This window comes from Bombus impatiens, unplaced genomic scaffold (genome assembly GCF_000188095.3).
Source record: "Bombus impatiens unplaced genomic scaffold, BIMP_2.2 scf_0852, whole genome shotgun sequence".
Classification (NCBI taxonomy): domain Eukaryota; kingdom Metazoa; phylum Arthropoda; class Insecta; order Hymenoptera; family Apidae; genus Bombus; species Bombus impatiens.
The window spans coordinates 151,055-176,899 of record NT_177271.1 but is presented as its reverse complement, the minus strand read 5'-3'; the positions used below and the strand labels follow the sequence as shown (position 1 = coordinate 176,899).

The following is a 25,845-nucleotide window of genomic DNA, read 5'->3' as shown; positions in this document are numbered from 1 at the left end:
TAGATATTTAAAAATTATTTCAACATTTTATTCCCATTATATTTCCCATTTTATAAATCTAAATAAATTTATCTATTATAATATACCTTTTTAAATTTATATTTAAAAGTAATTTATTAAATATATACTAAGGTATCAAATAACTTTTTTAACCATATACAAAAATTAATACAAATATGTATAATATTATTTAATGAAATTGTTATATAGTTAGAGCAAGATAATATATACGTAAAATGAATTAAATTGAATGAACAAAATAAATCAACTTTAAGAATAGAATAGTTTACAACTTTGCATGGTTATGTAGCAAACAAAAAATATTAAATCATATCACATAACGATAAATATAATAATAAATAATAATGATTAAAAATATAACGTACATAACATATACGCATGCGCGTAGATTAACAAAATTTCAAGGTAGTTTTTAATTAGTTTCGTGACATTGTATCCATTCAAAAAAAGTGTCGTAATTTTTTAAAAACAGCTATACATCATTGTTGATTTCTATATTTTAATGTGTACCTATATATATATACATACGTGTATACATGGGTATATATATATGAAAAAATTATAATGAAGTTCGCTTATTATTAAATTTAATTCAAGTAAAAGTGCGCGATGGTACAAGAAGTCGAAGTTCAAAACAGGAGGTTATCTGTTAACAAAAAGACCACCATAATCGACTGGATTGATTATGTTGATGCATCGATAACGTACGATGACTTTTTTTCGAAATATTTAATGGAGAATAAACCGTGTATTTTTAAGTCGAATATAACTGAAAATTGGTCGTGTAAAAGACAATGGAATCTAGATGGTGCACCGGATTTCGACGTTCTTGATATATCGTTTGGTAAACAAATTATAAACATTATATTTGCTCTATACGTGTATTATTTATTAATTAAAACATTTGTTTTATAGGAGATTGTATAGTACCAGTTGCAGATTGTAAAAAAAGATATTACAATTCACAGTCTAAAGATGATATGAAAATGAAAGATTACTTAGATTATTGGATGGATTATGCAAAAAACAATTATTCAGATTCTATGGCGCTTTTGTACTTAAAGGACTGGCATTGTCAGAAATTATTCCCCAATGCTCCTATGTATACAGTTCCTGAGTATTTTGCATCTGACTGGCTAAATGAATATTACATGGCACATCCTGATTTAAATGATGATTATAGATTTGTATATATGGGCCCAAAAGGAACATGGTAAAAATATACTTTTTAAGCACAAAATTATTAATTTTTGATGTTATGTAAATAAGGTAAACTAGTTTCCATATATAGGACACCATTGCATGCAGATGTATTTGGATCATACAGTTGGTCTGCTAATATAGTTGGAAAGAAACGTTGGTTACTTTTCCCTCCAGGTCAAGAAGATTTTCTTAGAGATATACATGGTCAATTAATATATGATGCAACATCCAAAGAACTTGAAAACTATGCTGTATATAAGGCCTATGATAAGCGATCGATAAAATATATTGATGTAATTCAGAAGGAAGGTGAAATTATATTTGTACCATCTGGCTGGCACCATCAAGTTTGGAATATAGTAAGTATACTTGACTATCATTATTTAAGTTAAGTAATATTCTATACTTATTATGATGCTTATTTTTAGGAGGATACAATTTCTCTCAATCATAATTGGATCAATGGTTGTAATATTATAAATGTGTGGCACGGATTAAAAAAGGAATTAAACTCTGTAATGAAAGAAGTTAGTGACTGTAAAGATATGAGCAATTGGGCAGAACAATGTCAATTAATATTGAAATCAACATATGGGATGGATTATAACTTATTCTTTAATTTTCTAACATTTATAGCTAAACGTCGTTTAAGCATGGTTTTAAAAAAAGAGGACGTAATTACCTTTAATAGATATAAACTCGGATTTAGCCATTGCGTATTCGATCTCCATTCAATAAAATTGACATTGATAGATTTTATTAATGATATGGAAGAGAAATCTATTTATTATTTAATTTGTGAAAAACAGCAAGCCCATAAATTACTGAACAAGCTGTTATCATTTTTGCAATCATATGACTCAACTGAACATTCATCTACATGATAAAAGACAAAAAAATTAAAAATGAAATAAGAAAATAAAAATCTTGTTTCTGTTTATATAAATGTAAATATTATGATGTAAATATTGTAATATATATAATCAACAAATTTTTATATAAATCTGTAAATATTGAATATAAGCGACTACATAATTTTTAAAAACAAAACGTTGATTTTTTTATTACACCTATTAATTAGAATGGAAAAAAAAGATCTGTAATATATATTTTCATAAATAAAAGTTGTATATTTTGTAAGTTCTGTGAACTATCTAATAAAATTGAGAAATAAAAAAAGGTAGCAAATTCAATTATATTTTTATTTAAATATTTTAAAATCATAAAATATATTTATATTATATTAAATTTTGTATTATTCTTCATCTAATACTTAACTATGATAAATTGATTAATTTAAGAGTAATAAAAAGTTTTATTAATATACATTACTTTGTGGTAAATATACTTTTCTGTTCGTAATTTTTAAAATATTTTATTTTTTATTTCAAAATGTTTCAACCTCTAACACAATATAAATATAAAAATATGACACTGTATTAAAAAAATGTGATCTTTGAATCTTCAACACTTAAAAATAAAAAATTTTCAGTAAATGACTTCATTGTCAATTGGATAACTTTTATTAGAAACAGTTCTTCAGTTTTTAGAAGTATGAATTATTTATATAATTTGTATTAATGTGAATATCTCTATATCTAAAAAGAAAAAAACAGTATTCTAATTCAACAGTAGCAAGTTGCTTTATAAAATGTGGGACTCTACTTGTTTATACTGTGTTCAACAATAATATTATCTTTTTAAGAGTATATTTTATTTTCTTTATGGGAGTTTAAGTACTAAAATAGTAAGTGCCCATAAACCTTTTTTTATATTGTCTTATGCCTTACAAATTATATGTGCATAAGTGTCTTATGTCTACATATATACATATACATATTGTACAACTATGTACAATTTGCTACTAATAAACATATACAAAATGTATAAGATATGTATAAGTATGTATATTATCTATAAACACAAATAATTGTAAAAACTTATTAGTATCGAGAAAAATATGTATGTAGCACAGTTGTTTCTTTTGAATTTATAAAATAAAATTACAAAGTAAATTGTGTGATATTATGTCACATGTGTGTATATAATATCTCTAAATTATTATTTTAAACTGTGTAAAATTACGAATTGGTCATCATTTCTTAGAATGACATAAAATGTGTATATTAAGGACTTTCTTATGTAATTAATTGAAAAAGAAAAAAGTATAAATATAATAGAAATATAATGAAAATATATTGTATGATATTCTTTATATTATTTCTTATATATAATATATATGATTTATATATATATTTCACTTAAAGAAAAAGCCATTATATTATTAAAAAGAAATATTTCGTTTCATGTGAAAATAATAGTTGTAAACTCTATACTTAATTTGATTTTTTAATACATATATATACAAATGTATTTTCAACTCAAGACATTTATTTTATGGAACAGTATTTTTTTATGAATTTATCTTGAACAATTTCGTAAATTGAGGGATGAATCATTATAATCCAGTGTTATACAAATTTATAAATCAATTATATGTTCGTTTTAAGATTTAAAAATTCATCGAAAAGTAACAAAGATGTCTTCTATAAAAGAAGTTAATATATTTCTGTACATATTTTCTTTTATAAGTTCTATTAAAAATTCATATAAAATATTGCACTGATGATACATTTAGAAAACAGAGTATCTATCGCACTTTGTTATTTCATGTTAAAAGAAACAGATTGTCATGGATAAAAGGTATAAAAAGGGGTATTACTTTAAATTATTTCCATATAAACTAATTTTTCCGATGAAAAACAAGCAAATATAATTATGTATTTCATTATTTACACACACGGGCACACACGCATACACACTATTGCATTTTCTCATAACTTTTTCATAATAGTACCAATTTTTACTTGCATGGCAAGTACCTCTATTAGGGTATCACGTCTTACAAAGTCTTCTTATTAATTACCAACAATTAACACTATTACAAAGATTAGACTCCACGCAACGTGATTTTGTATCAATTGTCGAATGATGATTTTTTATACCTATATAATAGATACATATTTTTCATTGTCACATCTCACATATTTTCAACATTTCATATTGGAAATAAGTAAAGAAATTGCACTCTATGATAAACATCACAAAAGAATTATTAAAATTAAGTTATAAATTCTCGCAATTTTTAATAGAAAAGATTTATATGAAATTTTAGGTAGCATAATAATATTCATTCAATTCATAATAATCAAATAATTTTTCTGTACGCATATGTACACATTGTAAACATCTATTTATATACCTTCTTTAGATGAAATGAATTTCTTACAGCACATATGATGAATAATATTGAAGTACAGTATCTTTCACAATATAGCGAGATCCCAATGAACCAAAACTAAGAGTTTTTGTCCTTCATTTTAATAAGTTTTCAAGTAATTCACTTATTTAAATACTTGAACACGTAAATTATATTGCATCTCCGATTTTACGATTACATTCACTATATCATGAATGTTACCATAATAGGCATAACAATATTAGCAGAAATCGATGTTTCGTGTTGTTATTATGTTAATTTTGCTACATAAAATGTAATTGCCAAATACATTCTGTAAAAGACCGATTTCTTTAAGAAAGAATTAAAATTAAATTGTAAGACTTATTTTAGTTTTCTTTTCAACTCTCCGAATATTGTTTAAGAATTATATAGGATGCGTGGATAATGTTTGTAATGGTATTGTTGGATTTGTCGGCGTTGTTAAAACAGGGATAGGCGTAGAAGGTATTTGCTGATGTGTTTGTCTTGGTGGTGACAAAAGTTCTTGTCTATCTCGTTCTCTTTCTCTTCCTGGACGCCATGCTTCTAATAATGCTTCGACTCTTTCTTCAGTAGGACCCCAACGAGCAGTACCAGCTGCATTTTGTAACCATACAACTAATGTTCCATGTGCTGCTCTAATATTAACTTCCCCTCTATAATGCAAAAAGGGTCTTTTGTATGTATTTTTTATTTATTACTTGAATAAATATTGAAACCAAAATATTGTAACTTACTTTGGTAATATGTGTTGAAATCCATGTCTATATTCGTGTTCCATTGCAGGTACCACTACTTGTTTGCGCTTAAAATGGCTACTTTCCAATTTGATAAGAGCATTAGGTGCTGGATCCCGCCATTCAGGCAAGAATACTACGAAAGATAAAGGTTCAGTAGAATCAGCCAAAAGACGTTCGAAATGATTAACCATAGCTTCCATAAGTTCTTCACAATATGGTGGATTAGCTTGGAACGAGCCGCTTACAGGCCTGAAGTCCAAGAAAGGTCCTCTTGATCCAAAATAAGAATCTGTATCAGCAAATGCTGAACAATATTGTCTAAAGTAACAATTTAATGGGGATGCAAAACATTCAAATGTTACACCGAATGATCGTTGAAGACATTCAAAAACTGTGACAGGCAGAGCCATTTGTGTTGCTTGTCCTTCATTAATTCCAAGATATGTTTGATAACGTTTCAACATACACCAAACACGAGGTAAAAACATTTCGAATTTTTTATCATCGAAGCAATTATATCTATATAGGTGTTCTAATTTAGTAAGATGCATGTTATTAATACACGCAGTATCACCATGAAAACGTAACATTGTCTGTTCACGTTCAGGAAGGTAATCCACTTGTGGAAGTCGTGGAGTTGGAAGAGAAAATTGCACAGGATAACACCAAACTTTCCTTTGTGCACTAGCAGGTCCTCCTAGTGGTATAACATTTCCTAAACCATTATCCTTTAATATTTGATTATTTTTATCTTTAACCTTTTTTGCATACTCTGTTGATAAATGATAAATTTTCAGGCAAATACCCTCAACACTAGCTTTTACAGTCTCTGTAAGGTGTGGCTGACATTGTCGTTTTAAGTGTGCAAGACGATCTTGAAAATCGTCAAATGTAGCACCAACTGTTCGTCTCAACCATTGAAATGTGTCTTCTGCATTCCATTTTACAACTTTCCTACTTTCTGACGAAGCTGCTCTTGATTCTATCATCTTTTTTGCAGCCTCTGCGTATCGCGATAGCTGTTTTCTTGCATCACCAGTGAATTTTGGCCGGACTAATTTAATAGGGATATCATTCATAATTTCACGATACATAGACATAGAAATTTCAGGAAAACACTGACTTGGTAAAAGGGGATCTGAACCACAGTCTATAACTTTTCTTTCCATTAGCCATCTGTTAAAAGAATCTTTTGGAGCATCTATGGATTCACGAGTATGACACAATTCTTGATAGCATTGTCTCAACTTTGCAAGTAAACTACACCGTAATGCTTCTGCTTCAGGATGAACATGAGGTAAATTTGATGGAGCTCTCTCGTATATTATAACATTTGTTGGAATTTCCAAATCCCATGGTCCTCTATCATTAAATTAAAATATATTAGAATTTTAAAAAAATGCTTAATATAAAAATGATATAAATTCAGTCAAGTAAACATACGCTAATACAAATTTCTTTGCAGCTGGAACAACACTATCTTCAGAAGCTCTGCGTTTAAGTGTTCCTCCTGGGGGAATAGTTCCATTTCCAGAAACAGGTGGTACACCGCATATACCAAGTGGATCCGTAATTGGGTCAAACTTGAATATAGATGCAGTTGACACATATAAGTTTATGTTTTTATTAATCTTCAACCAAACGTTATACCTTAGTACCTGAGGTTTCAATGGTGGTATTACCCATAATGATTCTCCAGTTAATTTATTCCAAAAATATGGACGATTTTCTCTTTTACTCCAAAACTTCTTCCATCCTTGTTGTTGAAGTTCAGGTGAAAGTTCAGGTTCTGGGAACGTTCCTGGTGGTGTACCCTGTAATTGAATAGAAATAAATAATAATTTATGGAGAAGAAATATTATTATATTTGCTTTGTTTTCATTATCTTCAAATTATAACTGTATTTCTTAATTTTTTTAGTCAGTTAATCTCCTAGATATAATAATTTCCTTATTTATGAATCTTGTATCTGCATAATTTATCATTTCATTAACACAAAAAAATATTGCATTTCATTTCACTTTTGGGATATAATTATTAATAGTTTAATCTTTTAATTTTCAACAATTGAATTCTAATATATAAAAGATTACGTTTTATGTTTTGTTCATATAAGCAATTAATAATTTTAGATAATAGATTATAAATAAATATTTACCTGCGACATTAGACCTGATTGTTGCATATGACCAAGTTGTGAACAGTGGTCAGATATATTTTGTGCTGAGCTTAAGATAGGTGTCTGAAGTTTTACAGGAGTAGGAACTATAACTTGTGCAACAGTTGGAGTTGCATCTTGTTGTAACGACTGATGATGATGATGCATAGTAGACAATGAAGATGCAGACTGGCCAGATAAAGTTTCCCAAGAAGAAGTATTTGGTATGTCTTGCTTTCCTCCACTTACTTCATTCATCGTACAACGCACGTTGTGGTAAATACTTTAGCACATATAACACATATGACACAATTATTCTTGTTAATAGATACTTTATAGCACATAATTATTACATATGCATATAAAATTTGATCACATTTATATGCTTCTTTATATATGTAACATTCTCAATATTTTATTTTTAATATCTTGGAATAAAATATATTAATCAACACTCCTTGCATTTTGTCTTTTCATAAGTTGCAAAGTAAGTTTTTATATCACAAGATGAAGAATATTATGCTTATAAATACCAAATTTACTTATATATTTAGTAATTATAAGTTATTTACAAACATAAAAGATGAAAGTTTTACACTTTAAAAAAGTAATAAATTTTAGAAAGAACTTTCGTACCTTCTAAAAATATATTAATTTCTTCTTTATTATAACACGAATTACAAAAGAATGAGTAAAATTGCAACTTTCTTTATGTATTTTTAATAAATTTACGTACGTAAAACTGTTAAAATTATATGACAACATTTCGTGATTCAATGTTTGTTTACATGCCACCAAACCGTTTGATAAATTCGCGAATTTTCGCGACGTAGGATTATGCAAATTTGTAAAAAACACGTAGCCGTTAATGCTGGACTTACTAGTGTCAACAATGTTGCTAATTTGTAGAAAATATACAACAGAACTTAGAATTCATTCATGATTTGTGAGATTTGACGCAACGACCTCCACCCGTGAGATACCATTTGCTTGAACTGAAATTCCAATTTCAACGACAGCAAAGTTAAAGCTTTCTTTACAATGAATGGCAGAATGGCAGATGTTAAAAAAAAAGAATACTTCGCATTAAGCGAAACATCGAAACGATATGAAGTTTTCGGAGAATATTTAACCAATAATTTGCTTATTTCATTACATAAATACATAATTACGTATATATTTCACCGCATAAATCAATTAAATGATATTTTATCGTTTTTACGTTTTAATCTTAAGGAGGATAGTTTTGAAATGCATAGTATTATGATTTTTAAATAAACATTAAGACATCGAGGGGAATGGTAGAAATAGTTTTTCGGAAAAGAAAAATTACAAAATGAAAAAAAAATGTTTGTCATTTTATTCAATTAGTAAAAAAGGTTTCAAACAATTATTATTATTTATTGGTACAAAATTTTAATGATATGCACAGATTATAGCTTGTGTAATTATGGTATTGATATTCATGTAATGAATCCTTTCTATTACCTTTTTATCTACGGATTGCGCGGCCAAATCAAAGCAATATGGCGGCTTGACATAATAACTTTTGATACGGAATATATTATTTTGATTGTAACGAAATAATCATCACAGAATCCGATTAAATTTTGATTTATGTGAAGGTGTATGAGAAACTATCGGGTGGTAGATAGGCTTGACTGTAACCTATTTGCTAGTAGAATAAAAGTGCAACTTTTTTCTGTTTAAAACTAGATGTGCTTCCAAGATTTATTTTATTAATGGATGCAAAGATGTCCTTAATTATTAAATTAAAGTAGTAATGTTATGCAATAAGTTTTAGTATCAAATACTGTTTTTCTATGAAGAATTATGTCGTCTACACAAACCAAAATGCGAGGTATATAAATATTAGAGTTCAAAGTAACCTTGTACTTTATAGATTTTTCTCTTTTCTCAATCATTTTCGATTGTAGATATGAATAATTTTTTTATTATTGATAACTATTATTATATATGTTATGTTACGATTAATTTAAAACATTATATCTTTAAAATATAGGTCCTGGAAGACCACCAAAATCAAAAAATTCCTGTACATGGTGCGGGGAAACTAAGCAGCCTTTGAAATATGTTCTTCCAACGCAACATGGAAAGAAAGAATTCTGCTCAGAAACCTGTTTATCAGAATTTCGCAAGGCTTATATACGAGGTGCTTGCGTTCAATGCGACAATGTTATCAGAGGTACACCAGTGAGATTAGAGCAAAAGGATGGGCCTACAAAAGACTTTTGCTCTCCATTTTGTTTAAATAAACATCAAAAGAAGGAAGGACAAACAGATATAAAGAAAAGTTAGTAATTTACAAAAGTTTAAAAAAAGTTGAAGTATGTATTAATATATTTTAATGAGAATTGCATTTTTTTAAAATAGATAATAGGGACCAGTCATCTCCTGCACCATCTCTTGCACCATCGGGATTAATAAGTGGAAATAATATTCCTTCTACAACTCAATCATTTACAAATACAAGCCATACAAATATATCTCACTCCCCATCAACTTCTACTGGTCCATTTCAGTATGAAACGTATCAAACTTTTGATTGGGATCTTTACTTAAAAGAAACAAACAGCCAAGCTGCACCTATAGAATGTTTCAAACAGGTACATTAAATCATAAAAAAGGAAAGTATACGTTATAATATTGAAATTATCTTTTAGCATGAAATTCCATCAACTAATGAATTCAAAATGGGTATGAAATTAGAAGCTCTTGATCCTCGTAATTTAACATCAACATGTATCGCGACTGTAGTTGGAGTTCTCGGTCCTCGTCTTAGACTTAGGTTGGATGGTTCAGATAATAAAAATGATTTTTGGCGTTTAGTTGACAGTAATGAAATTAATCCAATTGGTCATTGCGAAAAATCTGGTGGCATGTTGCAACCACCATTGGGCTTCCGAATGAATGCTTCCAGTTGGCCAATGTTTCTTCTGAAAACATTGAATGGTGCTGAAATGGCACCTGCAAAAGTATTTAAACGCGAGCCAAAAACTCCGCGTTCTAATATGTTTGAAATTGGACATAAATTGGAAGCCATAGATAAAAAGAATCCACAACTTATTTGCACAGCAACTGTTGGTGCAGTTAAAGAAGACATGATTCATATTACATTTGATGGCTGGCGGGGAGCGTTTGATTATTGGTGTCGTTTTGACTCTAGAGATATCTTCCCTGCTGGTTGGTGTTTTAAAAGTGGTCATCCATTACAACCACCTAGACAGAAATGTAAGAATTATAATATTTTCCTAACTTATATCATTAAAGTATATATTTTTATTAAGTAATATACATAAATATCTGTAGCGACAGGGCCTAATAGATTTAAGTCTAGGACAAGTAACATCTTACCAGTAATGGCAGTGTCTGGTGGAGGCACTAATGGAGAACCAGCTGTTGCTTTAGTGAGTCCTGCTGGTTCAAGTGCTCCACCACAGCCAGCCACAGAACCTGATACTAGTACAGCTAATACCAAACCACATTCTTTAGAGAATGGTATATACTATTTCTCTTAAATTTATCTCTTGGTAATTGAATCTATACTTTCTTTTGTCGTTCAATACTTTTATTATGTTACAGTTACAATTTATGTAAATCATAATTGCACATGTGGTCCCTATTTTGATCCTCGTAAAGTAAAGGCAATGCCAGCACAATTTGGTACGGGCCCTATACTAAATGTCACAAGAGATATATTTCAAGCCTTCTTGATGGCAGCAATGAGTCCAAGACAGATGTTGAGTCTGTTAAAACGTGGCGAAGGAGAAACTATAAGTTTAATTTTAGAGAGTAAACCTACTTCTGTTAGGTTACCTATATTTATGGAAGAAGAAGATTTTTATATATACATTAGGCGACAACTTGAGGATCTTTGTGCATGTGAACATATGTTATTTAGAAGGAAAGAACCCTGCAACAAATGTCCAAATACTCAACAACCACAATCCACCAATAGCGAAGAAGTAGTTAATACTGCTACAGCTACAACTAATAGTACTACTGCAACAGAAAAACGAAGGTGGTCTCCAAATCAGCAAAACCTGTCGTCGACTATCCCACAGCAGCAAACACAACAAAATTCTGTACAAAGTATAAACAATTCATCATTATCCTCACCAACAGCTGCAAAACAACCACGAAAATCTGTTCCAGGTAATTTCTCTTATTTAAAAATATTGATAAATAAGTGATATATTATTATTATAATCAGAGCTTGAAGCTGCAACATCCACTACCCAATCTGAAACTTCCACAAATCGTACACCTTCTATTGAACCAGCAGAATGGACTATTGAAGATGTAATACATTATATTGGTGTTACTGATCCTGCATTAGGACAGCATGCAGATTTATTCAGGAAACATGTAAGTTAACACTTTATATTATTTTGTATTTATTTTATAATAGTATTTATTACTGTGAGTAATACATTCATTTATATATCAAATAGTACATGCTCAAATCAGTAATCGAAGAAAATTTTCAGGAAATTGACGGGAAAGCTTTGTTACTTTTAAATTCTGACATGATGATGAAATATATGGGATTAAAACTTGGACCAGCACTTAAAATATGCAATTTGGTAAATCGTATTAAAGGTAGAAGGCATATACTTCTATGACTTTATCAAACATCAAACTATGTACAGTGAGTTAAATTGACGTATTACTTAAACTAGCTGGTCAAGTTTGTTTTCATTATTGAGAACAAAATAATATATATAAGTTGTTAAAATAATGTGAATATATTGAGTATAATTTTTCAAAACCTATTCATTCATTGATTAACATAGATTTTAAATAAAAAAGAATCAAAGTTTAATTTTATTTTAGTATTTAAATATTTTTCTTGCTTTAAAAATATGTAAAGTTATATTAATTATATGAATGTAAAATCCTTTTGATAAAGAACAAAGTTAAAGATGTCTATAGAAGAATTCTAGAATCTAATTAGACTAGTTGATTCAACTCCAAACGCTAAATAATCAGGTTAAATAAGAAAGTTATTCCTGCAATATGTTTGCCTTTTCCAAACTTTATTGCAATTTTTATATGTTCTCTTGGAAAGACAACTTTTACTAAGTTATCTCAATTTCTTAAGTGAGAACACTCTTTGTGACAAAAACAGTGTGAAGTATATTTAGTACAATGATTGTTTTTGCATTTCTTCTTGGATATAAATTGAGTTTGTTATATTATATAAATATTAGCATAATTATATGTAATTATCTATGAAATATTTCTTATTTGTTAATGTAACAGTAAACTTTCGTGCATTTTTGTTAAAAAAGAACATAAGTCGTAAGAAACGCATGTACAAAGTGTAATTATTTTCTGTTTCATAACACGTATTTAAGAATGATTATATGTAATTACTTCTTATATGTGGTTACTATCTGTTTTATGATGTACTGTTAAAACAAATAATAAGGTATCATTTTATACATGGAAAGGCAATATGTTCTACTTTATATCTTCTATATAAATCAAAAAATTAAAAACACAGACTATCGTTTATGATAAAACATAATCACATTTTCTTACATATTTTTGGCACTCTGTTGTTATTTCTTTTTTCTTTTTTTATAGAAATAATATATATGTAATAAAACACATTTTTAACAAATCTAATTTTAAATATATAATTCAAATAAAGTTGAATTGCCATGTCACATGTGTTTTAGAGAGAACATACGCTTTTATACTTTAAATATATGCGTAAATGTTTATATTTTTTATAATAACAATACTTCTACTTTTATGTAAAAAAGGATTTCTAGATGTTATCTATCCATAATATATTTATTAATGTAATTTCATAAAAATGTTTTCTAAAAGTGTGAACAGCGTATAATTCATAAGCAGGGGCATTATAAGGTAATTTATGTAATTCTTTTTACAGTTCTTTTTGCAGATACAGTATTATATATTTGCTTATTTTCATTTATAATATTTTAAAAAATTCTTTTAGTAATTTGTTAAAGTATGTTTATTGCATAATGTTAACCCTTTGCGGACGCGTGTTGGCATGTATGTAGCCGCCAAAATCTGTTCACAGTTCCGGACACTTATTTTGAAGTGGCTGACATACGTCTATTTTTCTGAGCGATAATCTAATGCGTATTTATGTGTGGGTATAATAAACTAAACAGTATTATGTTTTTAATGAAGGAAAATTATAGATCTTTAGAAATGTTATCTTCCGTTTAACGTAAACTCGAGATGTAGGATGATGGTCGAGTTAAAACGAATTTCAATCTTTCATTGACATTACCAGATGAATCAGCAAGCTTTTTATATGATTTATGATTTATAATGATTTATTTTTTATAATACCTTATACACGATGCCTAAAATATCCAGAAAGAACATGTTCGATAGCGATAGTAGTGATGACGAGCATTATTTTGAATCTGACAAGATAGAAAACGACGATAGTGCTTCAGGCAGTGGAACGAACTCCGTTTAGCAAGGAATCGGCTCAGACGTTTCAATATTTCTAGTAATAGTGACAATGATGTTGAACTAAATATTGATGAAAATAATACAAGCCTCGACAATGAATAACGCAAACATTCAACGTGTACATTTTCTCCACTGCGCGCGCCAATACCTCTCGTCCACAGCGACGCTCGCTCGTCGAGCAACCCCATCCGCAAAGGGTTTATAAATATAATTTCCATTTCGATGTGTACATATAAAAAATTTGAATGTGTGCAAAATTATCTCTGTGATACATTGCATAATTATAATATTAAAAATTAGTTATTAAACATGTAAAAAACGTAAGAAATAGAATATTCGAAAAGTTTTAATTTACATTTAACATATTATGAATTTTAAATTATATAAATTTCTTATACATAAATACAAGACATATGTATATAAGTAATAATGATATGAATATATATTCCTAATTAAATTTAATTCAATATAAAAAGTATGATATTAGTAATAATAAAATGGCTATGAGAAATATCACAATCTATTGTAAAGTAACATAAAAGTTATTCTTTCATGAGTGATTAATCAAATTAGGTTTGATAAATGATAACTAAATGGAGTTGGATCATAAATGAATTTCATAGTTACTTTCAATGATGTTACAATTCCATGCCTTACCTTTTTGTAACATAAGATTAACATCATTATAATTTTAAAACTATTGCCATTTTTATATATTATTACTTTTTTAAAGTTATAATTTTAGAAAGATTTTGTAATTGCACCATTAGATATTCTGAATAGCAAAGATATTTTAGACATTATATCATAATAAAAATTATATAATGAATTGTTTAATTAAAAATATAATTATGTTTGTCTACTCAACTATTTCTTTGAAGTTGATTTATATCTGAATTTTAAGTATTTTCATATAATAAACTTCTCATAACACCTCTTTGTCAGTGATGCTCACGTGAGAAAATAAAACTGTGTTAAAAATATATTGTGCTTTTCCTTCATTTCTGTGAAATTTACTTGTAAATACTTGTAACATATTTTGGAAAAGTATACGTATATATTTTAATCTAATACTTGTTTTAATACAATTTTGACATAATTAAACATTTATTAGTCATTCTAGTATATCTTTGTTTAAGCTTAGTTATAAATTGATATAATTTCATATTTTGATATACTTCTTATATGATTGTTCCTAGAAAGCATTTATTTTATCTTTAACATCAAAATATTATACTTTCTTATTTTTTACTTTTGATAGGTTTAAATGATTTAGAAAGAAGATATGTTTAGATTTATTTTATTAATAGTTTTGCAAAAAATAAAAATGATTTAAAAAATAATTGAATTAAATTTATTATCATGTCGATGTATATGTGACATAAAATTTGAAAATGAATAGAACATTCTTTGAAATATTGAACAAATTTGAATTATTAAATTAATAAATAATGTTTAAGATTTTCTGAAAACTGTTGTAAATGATAAATAATTTGAAATTTGTTTGAGTGGTCACAACTGATTAATAAAAAGATATTTTCTAATATTTCTTAAAATATGAATTTTTATTTTTTACACATAGATTTTTAACTTCAAGCTATTTATGAATAATATGTAATTACTGTAATTACATATAATACAAATTATCTTTTGACTTTAGGAGTTACTTTGTTTTGAATAAGAATATGAAAAAATTAAATTTTTTTAAATGATTTTTTTTATCATATTATAATAGATTTGGACAGAATTATATAATATATACTAGTAAGCAAATTTAAGTAAGCAATTTAAAGTTATAAGCAACTTTATTTATAAAAAAATATTTAAAATGTTTATTTCTTAGAAATGTTTTACATTAAAAGATTTATTTTATATATAACAATATTTATTATAAATAAAATAATATTTAAATATCTTATATAATATAGCTATTTTGTATATTAAAATTGTCTTTACTCGTTTAACGATTATTAATTTTTATTAATTAAATTTTACATACAGGTAAAAGCTCATAAATATTAGCTAATGAGTCGTTAAAAATTATGAATTATTTTTAATCTTCATCCGAATCATCAGAATTTAAACCATTAGGTCCTTTGATAGTTTTAGGTTTTGAAACTTGTGATAACCATGGTTTTTTATTATTTTCTGATGACAAGTTCTCTTCAAATGTTATTGCTCCAGAAAGGGAAATTCTATATTCTAATATTTCAGTTGAAAAATCATCACGATTTCCTAAATCAGTAAATCCCACAATGTAATCATTAGTTTTACCATTAACAATGAGAGCAATTGTGGGAATAATTTTGATCCTTAAACGTTCTGTAAATGTATAATATAGATTAATATTACAAATTTTTAGATTTAAGCAAAGTTTAAGAGAATACACTAAAGAAATGTAGAAAATATGGACAATAATTAACTTACCAGTTAAAAATGGACATCGTACTACATTTAACTTACAAAACTTTGCTTCTATATGCTTTTTTGCAAGAATTTTGAAATGATGATCTACTATTTTACATCTTGGAGAATCGTCTTTACAAAACAGGCAAACAATGTTTTGAGATTTTTTTGAAATTTCAAAGAATTCTTTTTCATCATATAATTCTGAATATTCTCCATGACCCTAAAAATAGTCATAAACGTTGAATTAACAATTTTAATTGTATATAAAAATGGATTATTAAGTAGTGAATTAAATACTATAAACTGATTAACTAGTTTATCTTTTTTTTGTGATAAAAAGATTACATTGATTGCAGAAGGACAACATTATTCAGAGATTAAAATACTATATAATAATAAAATAGTAAAAGTTACACTACCAGTGCCAACCAATTCTGCTTTTGTTGTTGAAGCAACTTTAGCTTCTTTAAACGTTGTTCACGCAACTTTTCAAAATCACTAATATCCAGATTTTCCAACTTTTCTATCTCTGTGTCTAATTGTTTTTCAACGCAGTGAGTTGCTTCTATTATTTTTTGTTGCAAAATAGTCTCCATTTCTACTTAAAAATAAAATTCTGAGAAATTTTTAGGTTATATTATACAAACTTAATATGTAATTTTATATTGCAATGTGAGAAAAGATAAACAGCTTTTATTTCATATTTGAACAAATAGATACTTTTTAATATGTGGATAATTGATACTATGTGGATAATTGATATTGTAGAATATTTTATTTTTACTGTACTTTAAATTTTAGCAAATAAAGTTTTTCTTACTTATGCGGTTTCGGTTTGACCATATAAGGAATCTACGTTTCTGTCAAATTGTTTATGCGATAGAAAATACGTCTATCCTTGTTGCTTTTATAATTTACTTGATACCATATAAGGCAAGAAAAGTACAAATTTGATAAACCATAAATTTATAGATCGGTCATTTTTTATAAAGATATATTTTAAGTAAACTTTATATGGCATCAAAAATGTCTTACAAAAACAATTAAACGAAGATTTAAAAAATATTGAATACATTAATTATACCAGCGCAGTGATACCAACTTAGGTGTTGAGTTTTACAGTTGTCGACTTGCCTGACAGTAATAAAGATGGCGGATGTAACATACGAGTAACTGATGTTTGCTTCGATATCGACGTTAACAATTCTACGAAATAGCCGCGTTGACATATTGTGCGATGTGCATGTGAATGCGTGTGTGCGTGTTTATAGTGAAGTAAATTCCGTTCGAGAAAATATGTTAGAAATTTGTTGAATATGAGCGAAGGAGCGAATTCAGTTTCGCAGATCAGCGAGAATTCGCTTACGACCTTGAAAGATGAGGTCGATCCTGAGGAACTTCCTCCGAGAACGATATCGCACACGACGAGAAGGTCGAGATTTGGTACAAGCAATGTCCCATTGTCGCCTTATATTTTGATCGATGGTAGAAAATTGCGAAGCTCCTTGGCATTGAGCAAAAAAAAGCTTCCTCGACGTGTGAATTTCCCAACAAATGACAATCACTTGATTACGGGATGCCTGGAACCGGCCAATCCATGGAAATTCGGTGAGGATAAATATTTTTATCTTACATCTCATCCTTACATTCATTTGTTCATTTTATATTGCTGGCTCTTAAAGGTCTATGCTCTGTAATTGTATTAATTAATAAATATTAATGATTCACAAGAATCCATTTATCTACGATAATATTTTAATCGTCGTTAAGTTAACTTTATAGATACGTAAATATAAATGTTTCTAACAAATGTATGTATGATGTTTGTTTACTTAGTTGTGAGTTACAGAGATTTGTACTTTATACTTGTATTGATTAATAAATATTAATAATTCAAAAAACTGTATATTCTTAGTAATAATTTAAGCATTAAATTTGATTATTGTTAAAAGATGTTTATATATAAATGTTTGTAAAAACTCTATGTGAAATGTATATTAACGTAATTAGAGAAATTTGTGACTTATAGAGATCTATATCTTATACTATATAATTCGAGAATCTGTACTTTATTTATCATTAAATTAATTACATGGACATTTGAATTATTTACCAATTAACTATAGAAAAATATCCATATTTCATAAAGTTACTTAATTTAAGTTTAATCTAATATGTTAATTATTCTTTAGAGAAGCACTAGAACTTTTAAAATTTAATAAAATCACAAATATTTTCAAAGGCATATAATCTAAAAGTATATTAAAAGGTATTAAGCTAGTTTAATTTATTTTATATGTTTAATTATATTATTTTGGCACTTATTAATAAGAATATATGTTTAGTTATATAGAAACTGTATTTATTTAATAATACTTTTCTATAATAACAAAATAGTATGATTAATTAAAAACTATAATCTGAATTTGAATTGTAATTTATAAATTATAAATTGATAAAATAACTTCTTTAAATTTTATTTTAAAGATGTTATTAGCAATCATAACATAATGGCTATAATCTTAAATATAAAATGATAAGTTACATCATTTGTTAATATCATTTTTGTAATTATTTACTTATATAGTTGTAGTGCACTAAGCCATTAGGTTTTTTTATAGGTCATGCCAAATACAGAACGTTTAAGATTTCACAATGTGAACCATATACTAATTATAAGTTTGATGCAATATTGAAGTATGTACAATATATAATTAACCTGTAAATTACTTTTAAACCGTATTGTTTTAATTGTAATTTGTAAATTAGATTATTTTAAATAGAACAATGTATATTATAAAATTGTCTTATATAATAAAGAATTTGTTATATTCTCGAATTTATACCAATTTTATTCAAGTACACATTTGACTGTTTAAAAACATTATATGAGAATTAAATAAATTCTTTTTTAATGAAATAATGTGAAACTATGGTATGTGAGAGTATTTTAGTATATCTGTCATTTTTATGCAGTTGCATTTAGTTTACATCATTGTATTAATACGTTCTCTGTGGAATAATGCATATGAAATGGAAGTTAATTTTTTTAATAAAAACAATTATATTCTACAGAAAAACAGTATTTGATTTTTGATATATGTCTTACATTCATGTTAAAGTAAATATTTGGCTGTACTTTCAAGAAAAAGATGGAGAGTTGATTTCTACTTGATCCTCTGCTTCTAGGGTCAAATTTATCAACTTGCTTTGTTGTGATAGAGAGGTGAACATTCAATGGAAATATAGACACTAGTTAATGATCAAGTCATTGCTACAAATGAAAAGTTTGGTGAGTCACCAATGAACGCCGCAGCGAACGTGTTAAAAACATTGTAATTATGAAATGCAAGTAATAAACTGAAGCTCAGAGTTATGTTTATAATATGTGTTGTTAGTAACATTTTGTCAAATAGGTTTGATCATGAATAGAATATAATATGTGAGACCTATTACATGAGGCGTATTCAGTATTTGAAAGTAATGAAAAAATGTTCTTATGAATAACATACAAGAACAAATGTATTATGTTGCATCTTATATAATCGACAGAATCCTCCAGCATCATCTGTTAGTCATACATATCTTAATATGTTGAACTTTTAATTTTTTATATTTTAAAAATATGTTGATTAATTGTTCACAGCTGAAAATGTGAATTGTGAAGATGTAATCTCATCATACAAGGAATCCTGTTTAAAACACAATTCAGATCCTCTGGAGATTGTTATAAATCAGCTTAAGGTAAAAGTGCATCTTTTCCAAATATTTGTATGCAATATTGGTGGATCAAAAAAAATATCAAAGCATCTAATATTAAATACATATTGATTACATATCTAATCATGCTAATTATTAATTATTTGTAGTTTTATAACTAATATTCAAACTAATAGTTACGGATATAACAAGTATATGCGCAAATGTATATATTTAAGTTATAAAATATTGAAACACAAATAAAAGAAATGGAGAGAACATAAAAAGCAGGAATATAAAATTATATTTACACAATATCTATTTAAATAAATATATAAATATAAAAATATATACATATATAGAAGAAAGATTTTTATTATATTAAATTCAAGCTCAAAATACTTAAGATTAGATATCTGCATCATATTTTACTTTGTGTTTCAAAATAATATTTAAATACTTCAAATATATAAAAAATTATTTTAAACATAACTATGAATATAGTTTATACATATCATGAAAATACATGTATCATATATTTTTATTTGATATTTAGTATCGATAATAATGATTACTGTGCAGAATTTAGATACATTGGAATTGAGAAGTGAAGAGTTAGATTTAAAAGGACAGACATTGGATATTAATCATGCGGAACCATTGGAGGAAATTTTCAAAAGAGTTCGATTTAATAAAGTTAATTTAGAAGCTACATCTTTGGATGATGAGGTATTTCTATTAATTAAAAAATTTGATCAAAAATAGTAATTTCTTTTGAAATGATATTTGATATCATTTGTCATTTTTATATTATAGAGTTCTGTGATATTATTTGATATGTTAGAATATTATGAATCTGCAAAGCACTTGAACATTTCGTCTAATCAAGGCATTGGAATTTATGGTTGGCAAGCATGTGCAAATATGATAAGAAAGGTATATATAATATGGTACATTTCATTTGAAAAGATTTATATGGTTATTAGTTTCAAATATTATCTTTATTATTTCATTGATTATCGTGTATAGAATGACTATGAATAACGGAAAAATTAGAAATGACACTAAATATATGAGTGTTTAAAATTAAGTTTTATGTTGATTAATACATAATTAATGGAATCATTATTTGTTTAGACCCAATGCTTAGAACATCTTGAAGCTAAGGATGTAATCCTTAATGAACAATACATGAATATCTTGAGTCGTGCATTAAGATTAGTCTGTCATCTACATGTGCTTAAATTAGAAAATTGTGGACTTTCAGGAAGATCTATCGTCACACTAGGTATTTATTATGCAATACAGTTTGTTAGTTTCATGCTTTTTTAATTAATTTATTTTTAAGTAGTTACAATTTACTCAAATAAAATTGATGAAATAAGTTTCTGATAATGTTACAGTAACATAGTGCTTTTAACAGTTGCAGCATTAAAAATGAACACTGGAATAAGAGAACTTTACTTAGCTGACAATGGGCTGAATTTATATGATGCAATACAGCTTGGTTCTCTTCTTAGATTAAATAATCATATACAGCTACTTGATATTAGGTACGTAACAAACAGAGGTAATGGATAATAAAACAAAACAATAAGATGTATAATTCTATAGCATTTGTCTTTTAATTATGATTACATATATTTTTAATGAATCTTTCTAATAAAAAACTAATTTACATATTTTACAATATATATTGAAAATTATTCTGAAGTAAAATGTTCTTTTAGTAATAATGTCATTCAAGATGATGGTGTACGTGATATCCTAGAAGGTCTCATCAATCAAATAAACGAGGACAAAGATGGTAAAGGTTTAAGCATATTAGTATTATGGAATAACCAACTGACAAAAAAATCATCTCCCTATTTCGCACGTATTATAGTATGTAATTTTATTTTATCATTATAGTTACGCATGTATGAACTATACACTTATAGTTATTGCTTTATGTATTTATATGCACTTGTATTATATTAATGCTGTTTATATAGGCATTGTCTAAGACGTTAGAGACACTAAATATTGGAAAAAATATGTTGTCTGATGAGTTGTTATTGATTATAAAAGATGCATTGAAAAAGAACCATGTTCTATTACAATTGGGAATACAATCAACTGAGCTTACATGTGATGGAATTGTTACATTATCTGAAATCATTGAAATAAACCATGCATTGCAAGTAAATATCATAAACTTTAGAATATAAAAAAGGATATAAAATCATTTTGTATTCAACTTATGTCTGTTTTACTGTTTTAGAGGATAGATTTAAGAAATAATAGAATACATTTGACTGGAATGAAGGCTCTCAGTTCTGCTATGAAAAAGAATAAAAATATTACTAAAATAGATTTAGATGATAAACCTGATATAAAAGTGGTAAGTGAACAAATTAGTGTCATTTTTCACTGGAAAAATATTTAAAAATATTATATTGTTTTAAACATTATTTGTTTTTTTATGTTAATAATAGGATAATTTAAACGAGACCTTGCTTCAGTACACGCAGCTTGTAGCTGAAATTCGAAGCTGTTGTTTGGAAAACGAGAAAAGTCGTATATTAGAAGAAAATAGCGAAGGTTTTGATAATTCATATCATAGCAGATTCTGTAGTGCAACCACTCGTAAAATTTCGCTTACTTGTCAAACATTACCATGTTCTTTATCACCCATGATTTCAATACAAAAAGATGAGCCTGGACGATCGATGCTCGAACCGAAACGTATTAATGGAGGTCGTCTTCGTTCTCCAGCCCCTAGTCCCGCCTCTTCACCCATAGCCAGTCCAATATTAAGTCCCTCGCGAAGTCGGTTTGTGGTGTCCCGAGTTCCAGAAACGTTACGTACTACAGAATCCTCAGTACCATCGTCATCATCTGTTCTTCCATCCCTTGGATCATCACCTACCTTTGTCACTTCTGCAAGTGGGTCATCTAGATTTCGTGTTTCAGTTGTTGAATCAGCAAATACTGTATCTTTATCTAAACCTGTTATTACTACGACCGAGGCTGATATCATGGTTGGTTTAAATCCAAAAGTTAATATTGCAGAATCGACTGATTTAAGTTCGAAAGTTAATATTAAAGAATCTACTGATTTAGATGATCTGAATACCGTACTCGCATCTGAATCAGAAAAGAATAATCAAACCATTGAAAGTTTTCGAAGTATTTCAAACGACTTGTCTCATCTAGCTTTAAATGTGGTAGAAAAAACGTATGCACCGACGATACTTGGATATCCTGTAGAAGAATTAAATACAAATAAATCTTTTGTTAAGACAAAGGTTGAAACTCAGCCTGATGATAATATAAGTTCTATTAGTCTAGAACGCAAGAAAGATGATGTGCCAGACAATCAAATTATTTCGAATCGATTGGAAGATGTTTCAACGATGACAGATATCGAGAGTGTAGAAAATCGTTCTAACGAAAATACAGAAGATGTAAAAACGTTTACACCTACAGATAGGAACGGAAAAAGTCCGCCTTATAATACAATAAGTGATAAATCAATAATTTGTAAGAAAGGTTACGATGCAACGGATAAAGTAACAAATACTCGTACAAACGAAAGTGTAGAATTGCAGTCGCAAACGAAACACGATCCAATACAAAAAAGTACTTCTAATTTAGGAAAATTACTTTCGCTGTTTCAACATTCTAGTTGTTTTTTTTCTGATTCCACTCCTATTAATCAGTTGAAAAGTAAAAATACGTTTCAAGGTAGCATAAACAGCATGATGACTCTTGGAGATAAATTCCATTATTACATAAAAGATAAGAGAGATAGGATTTATAATCGTGAAACGGAAGAGTCCTCGGTATCGCTAAAGAGTAAATCAAAATTTTTCAATGTTTCTCAATTGCCAAGTTTACAAAGTTTAGCGAATATGATCCCATCGTTTAGATTCGAAGGTAATATAAATGCTCCTGGACAAAGTAATAAGCCTTGTTCCAAAGAAGTAGATCTTTTACTCAAGAAAGATAGTGAAAATGATTCAGTCGATACAGAAAAAAAATCTGTTGAACATAGTAAGGAAAGCAAAAACTTACATGTCTATTTAGAAGGACGAAAGTCCACTCCTACTTTAGATAATCAATTATTATCTGAAAATATACAATCAAAATTTCCTCCTGGTGTTACTAACAAAGATGTAGTATTAGCTGCAGATTGCATTGTTTCGAATATTATTGATACTTGTTCTAAAATTGTGAATAATAATTTATTAATGCATGTTTCAAATAGTAACACGATTGTACCTGTACCTAAATTAATAGGTATACCTGAATATTCTGCTTTAAAAGCAGTTGTACAGAAACGAAATATAGCAGGAATACTAGATAAAGTAGATCCTATACTAATAAAAGAAACAAATAATGAAACTTTAACAGACAGTATTAATTTTACTAGTGATAGCAAATCTTTGTCGTGTAGTATGATGTATGATGTAAGCAATGATATGCATACTGTACATACGTCTGACAGAATGCACAATTTAGTAATATTAAATATAAGTACAAAAGATAATGTTGGAAATAATTCTGCTTTTAATGTAAATAGTACAGGAAGTAATACAGCATGTTTTGTATGTAATCAAAAATGTGTCTGTAATGTAAATAATAAACCACTTGAATGTTATAATACGTTGAAGATAAATGTAGAAACGAATTGTTTAAATAATGAAGTTACCACAATGTATAGTATTGACAGTAATAGTGATAGAAATGTCTTTATAAATGTTCATAATATGCCAACCAGCAATGACGTAGAAGGAATAAATGTATATCGTGTAAATAATAGTACGAATTGGAAAAGCGCAATTGTAAATAACATACCAGAAGCAAAGATATCAAAAATAAATTGTACATGTAAAGATACTAACTCCGAATTTAGCGATGATAGTGTACATTCATGTACTTCAGTACTTTATAGAGATGTAAATACACCAATAAAGCAAGAAGTGGTAGAGCCATTTGTTATAAAACATAACAAATATATTGAAATAAGTAATATAATTGAAATGAAAATTAATAGTTCTATTGTGAAAAATATTATGGATCATATGTTCAAGGATATGAATATTGTTATGCCCATACCAAGAATGTACTCTTCTATGACAAACTTCAATGTGTTAATTCTTAGAAATCTTATACATCATGTAGCAGATATCTCTATTGATGAAACTCCGATCAAAAAGCTTTCATTAGATATTACAACTAATAATTGGCCGAATATCGTTAAAGTAAAGACTTTATTTTGTGATCTATCTCAGATATCTCACTCATCAATGAATGCTATAACTGAAAAGCCAGAAAATATTTATAACAACAATGAGGCGTTAAAAATCGATAAAAATTCTTCACTGGAGGATAATGCCGAAGAAAGTATAAGTTTTTACAAAAAACAGAAAGTCAAAGAAAACGAGGCTTTTGGAACTGTTTCCGAATATTCTTCAGTACCTGTAATAGCTGATCCTATTGTCCATTCAAAAGAAGATGCATCTTATTTGAAAGACAATGATGATGTAAGCAGTAACTCACCAGAGAATATTCATATGCTCAGTAACTTTGGATCAAATATTGCTCAACATTTAAAATGCACAAATTCAGATGATATAAATGATACGACTCAACAATACTTAAATACAATTAAATGTGCAGTTGCCACAACTATATGTTCAACAGCTGTAGTGAACACAAGGGGCAATACAACAGTTGACATTATTTCTGATCAGAATACTAATATTGCTGAGCCTTCATCAGTAATTCGTGCAAACAGGTGAGTAAATTAAGCTATCACAATTGATGAAAATTATAAATCTATATATATATAATATATA

At 27.6% G+C, this 25,845-nt stretch overlaps 5 protein-coding genes across 10 annotated transcripts in view; 3 read left to right on the top strand and 2 right to left on the bottom strand.

The window, feature by feature from the left end:
• The first annotated feature begins 630 nt into the window (after window positions 1-630).
• LOC100745671 (2-oxoglutarate and iron-dependent oxygenase JMJD4) lies at window positions 631-2,186 on the top strand. Its single transcript, XM_003492795.4, has 4 exons — window positions 631-865; window positions 937-1,234; window positions 1,313-1,583; window positions 1,653-2,186. Exons 1-4 carry the CDS (start codon window positions 631-633, stop codon window positions 2,106-2,108), a joined length of 1,260 nt encoding a protein of 419 aa, XP_003492843.1. The 3' UTR covers window positions 2,109-2,186.
• Window positions 2,187-4,603: 2,417 nt separating this feature from the next.
• On the bottom strand, window positions 4,604-8,605 carry LOC100745549 (mRNA (2'-O-methyladenosine-N(6)-)-methyltransferase). Of its 3 annotated transcripts, none has more exons than XM_003492794.4 (6): window positions 8,284-8,605; window positions 7,403-7,685; window positions 6,903-7,058; window positions 6,688-6,827; window positions 5,242-6,606; window positions 4,604-5,160 (listed from the first exon to the last, which is right to left on the bottom strand). In XM_003492794.4, the coding sequence occupies exons 2-6, from the start codon at window positions 7,658-7,660 to the stop codon at window positions 4,890-4,892; spliced, it is 2,190 nt and encodes a 729-aa protein (XP_003492842.2). In that variant the 5' UTR covers window positions 7,661-7,685; window positions 8,284-8,605; the 3' UTR covers window positions 4,604-4,889. The 3 variants fall into 3 exon arrangements, with proteins under 3 accessions (XP_003492842.2, XP_024226386.1, XP_012246135.1); XM_024370618.2 differs by lacking the exon at window positions 8,284-8,605 and adding an exon at window positions 8,039-8,272; XM_012390712.3 differs by lacking the exon at window positions 8,284-8,605 and having other exon boundaries at window positions 6,895-7,058; window positions 7,403-7,544.
• Window positions 8,606-8,886: 281 nt separating this feature from the next.
• Window positions 8,887-12,170, top strand: LOC100745432 (polycomb protein Scm). Of its 2 annotated transcripts, none has more exons than XM_024370619.2 (8): window positions 8,887-9,263; window positions 9,426-9,716; window positions 9,797-10,029; window positions 10,087-10,654; window positions 10,739-10,921; window positions 11,006-11,578; window positions 11,637-11,791; window positions 11,914-12,170. In XM_024370619.2, exons 1-8 carry the CDS (start codon window positions 9,236-9,238, stop codon window positions 12,046-12,048), a joined length of 2,166 nt encoding a protein of 721 aa, XP_024226387.1. In that variant the 5' UTR covers window positions 8,887-9,235; the 3' UTR covers window positions 12,049-12,170. The 2 variants fall into 2 exon arrangements, with proteins under 2 accessions (XP_024226387.1, XP_003492841.1); XM_003492793.4 differs by having other exon boundaries at window positions 8,893-9,263; window positions 10,733-10,921.
• Window positions 12,171-15,849: 3,679 nt separating this feature from the next.
• On the bottom strand, window positions 15,850-17,399 carry LOC100745311 (thioredoxin domain-containing protein 9). 2 transcript variants are annotated; one of them, XM_003492792.2, is made up of 4 exons: window positions 17,121-17,399; window positions 16,720-16,898; window positions 16,319-16,520; window positions 15,850-16,213 (listed from the first exon to the last, which is right to left on the bottom strand). In XM_003492792.2, the coding sequence occupies exons 2-4, from the start codon at window positions 16,894-16,896 to the stop codon at window positions 15,945-15,947; spliced, it is 648 nt and encodes a 215-aa protein (XP_003492840.1). In that variant the 5' UTR covers window positions 16,897-16,898; window positions 17,121-17,399; the 3' UTR covers window positions 15,850-15,944. The 2 variants fall into 2 exon arrangements, with proteins under 2 accessions (XP_003492840.1, XP_012246172.1); XM_012390749.3 differs by having other exon boundaries at window positions 17,090-17,228.
• Window positions 17,400-17,439: 40 nt separating this feature from the next.
• The window catches only part of LOC100745065, a 12,424-nt gene continuing 4,018 nt past the window's right edge, over window positions 17,440-25,845 (top strand). Inside the window, exons 1-10 of one of the 2 annotated variants that reach the window (XM_012390710.3) lie at window positions 17,440-17,908; window positions 19,947-20,044; window positions 20,582-20,728; window positions 20,816-20,935; window positions 21,137-21,287; window positions 21,423-21,552; window positions 21,730-21,883; window positions 21,994-22,182; window positions 22,263-22,382; window positions 22,477-25,784. In XM_012390710.3, the coding sequence (XP_012246133.1) occupies window positions 17,617-17,908; window positions 19,947-20,044; window positions 20,582-20,728; window positions 20,816-20,935; window positions 21,137-21,287; window positions 21,423-21,552; window positions 21,730-21,883; window positions 21,994-22,182; window positions 22,263-22,382; window positions 22,477-25,784 (4,709 nt within the window). In that variant the 5' untranslated portion in view covers window positions 17,440-17,616. Of the gene's footprint in view, window positions 17,909-19,946; window positions 20,045-20,581; window positions 20,729-20,815; window positions 20,936-21,136; window positions 21,288-21,422; window positions 21,553-21,729; window positions 21,884-21,993; window positions 22,183-22,262; window positions 22,383-22,476; window positions 25,830-25,845 lie in introns of both variants that reach the window. The other variant, XM_024370615.2, reaches the window with a different exon arrangement.

Excerpts from the sequence above, each read along its gene's own strand:
- LOC100745671 (XM_003492795.4), top strand. The coding sequence starts at position 631 with ATGGTACAAGAAGTCGAAGTTCAAAACAGGAGGTTATCTGTTAACAAA. Across the intron at positions 866-936 it reads CGTTCTTGATATATCGTTTG|GAGATTGTATAGTACCAGTT; the intron begins GTAAACAAATTA and ends TTTGTTTTATAG. Across the intron at positions 1,235-1,312 it reads ATGGGCCCAAAAGGAACATG|GACACCATTGCATGCAGATG; the intron begins GTAAAAATATAC and ends TTCCATATATAG.
- LOC100745549 (XM_003492794.4), bottom strand. The coding sequence starts at position 7,660 with ATGAATGAAGTAAGTGGAGGAAAGCAAGACATACCAAATACTTCTTCT. Across the intron at positions 7,059-7,402 it reads AATCAGGTCTAATGTCGCAG|GGTACACCACCAGGAACGTT; the intron begins GTAAATATTTAT and ends ATTCAATTACAG. Across the intron at positions 6,828-6,902 it reads TACCACCATTGAAACCTCAG|TTTGACCCAATTACGGATCC; the intron begins GTACTAAGGTAT and ends TCTATATTCAAG.
- LOC100745432 (XM_003492793.4), top strand. The coding sequence starts at position 9,236 with ATGTCGTCTACACAAACCAAAATGCGAG. Across the intron at positions 9,264-9,425 it reads TACACAAACCAAAATGCGAG|GTCCTGGAAGACCACCAAAA; the intron begins GTATATAAATAT and ends TTTAAAATATAG. Across the intron at positions 11,792-11,913 it reads CAGATTTATTCAGGAAACAT|GAAATTGACGGGAAAGCTTT; the intron begins GTAAGTTAACAC and ends GAAAATTTTCAG.
- LOC100745311 (XM_003492792.2), bottom strand. The coding sequence starts at position 16,896 with ATGGAGACTATTTTGCAACAAAAAATAATAGAAGCAACTCACTGCGTT. Across the intron at positions 16,521-16,719 it reads AGCAGAATTGGTTGGCACTG|GGTCATGGAGAATATTCAGA; the intron begins GTAGTGTAACTT and ends GACTATTTTTAG. Across the intron at positions 16,214-16,318 it reads ACGATGTCCATTTTTAACTG|AACGTTTAAGGATCAAAATT; the intron begins GTAAGTTAATTA and ends ATACATTTACAG.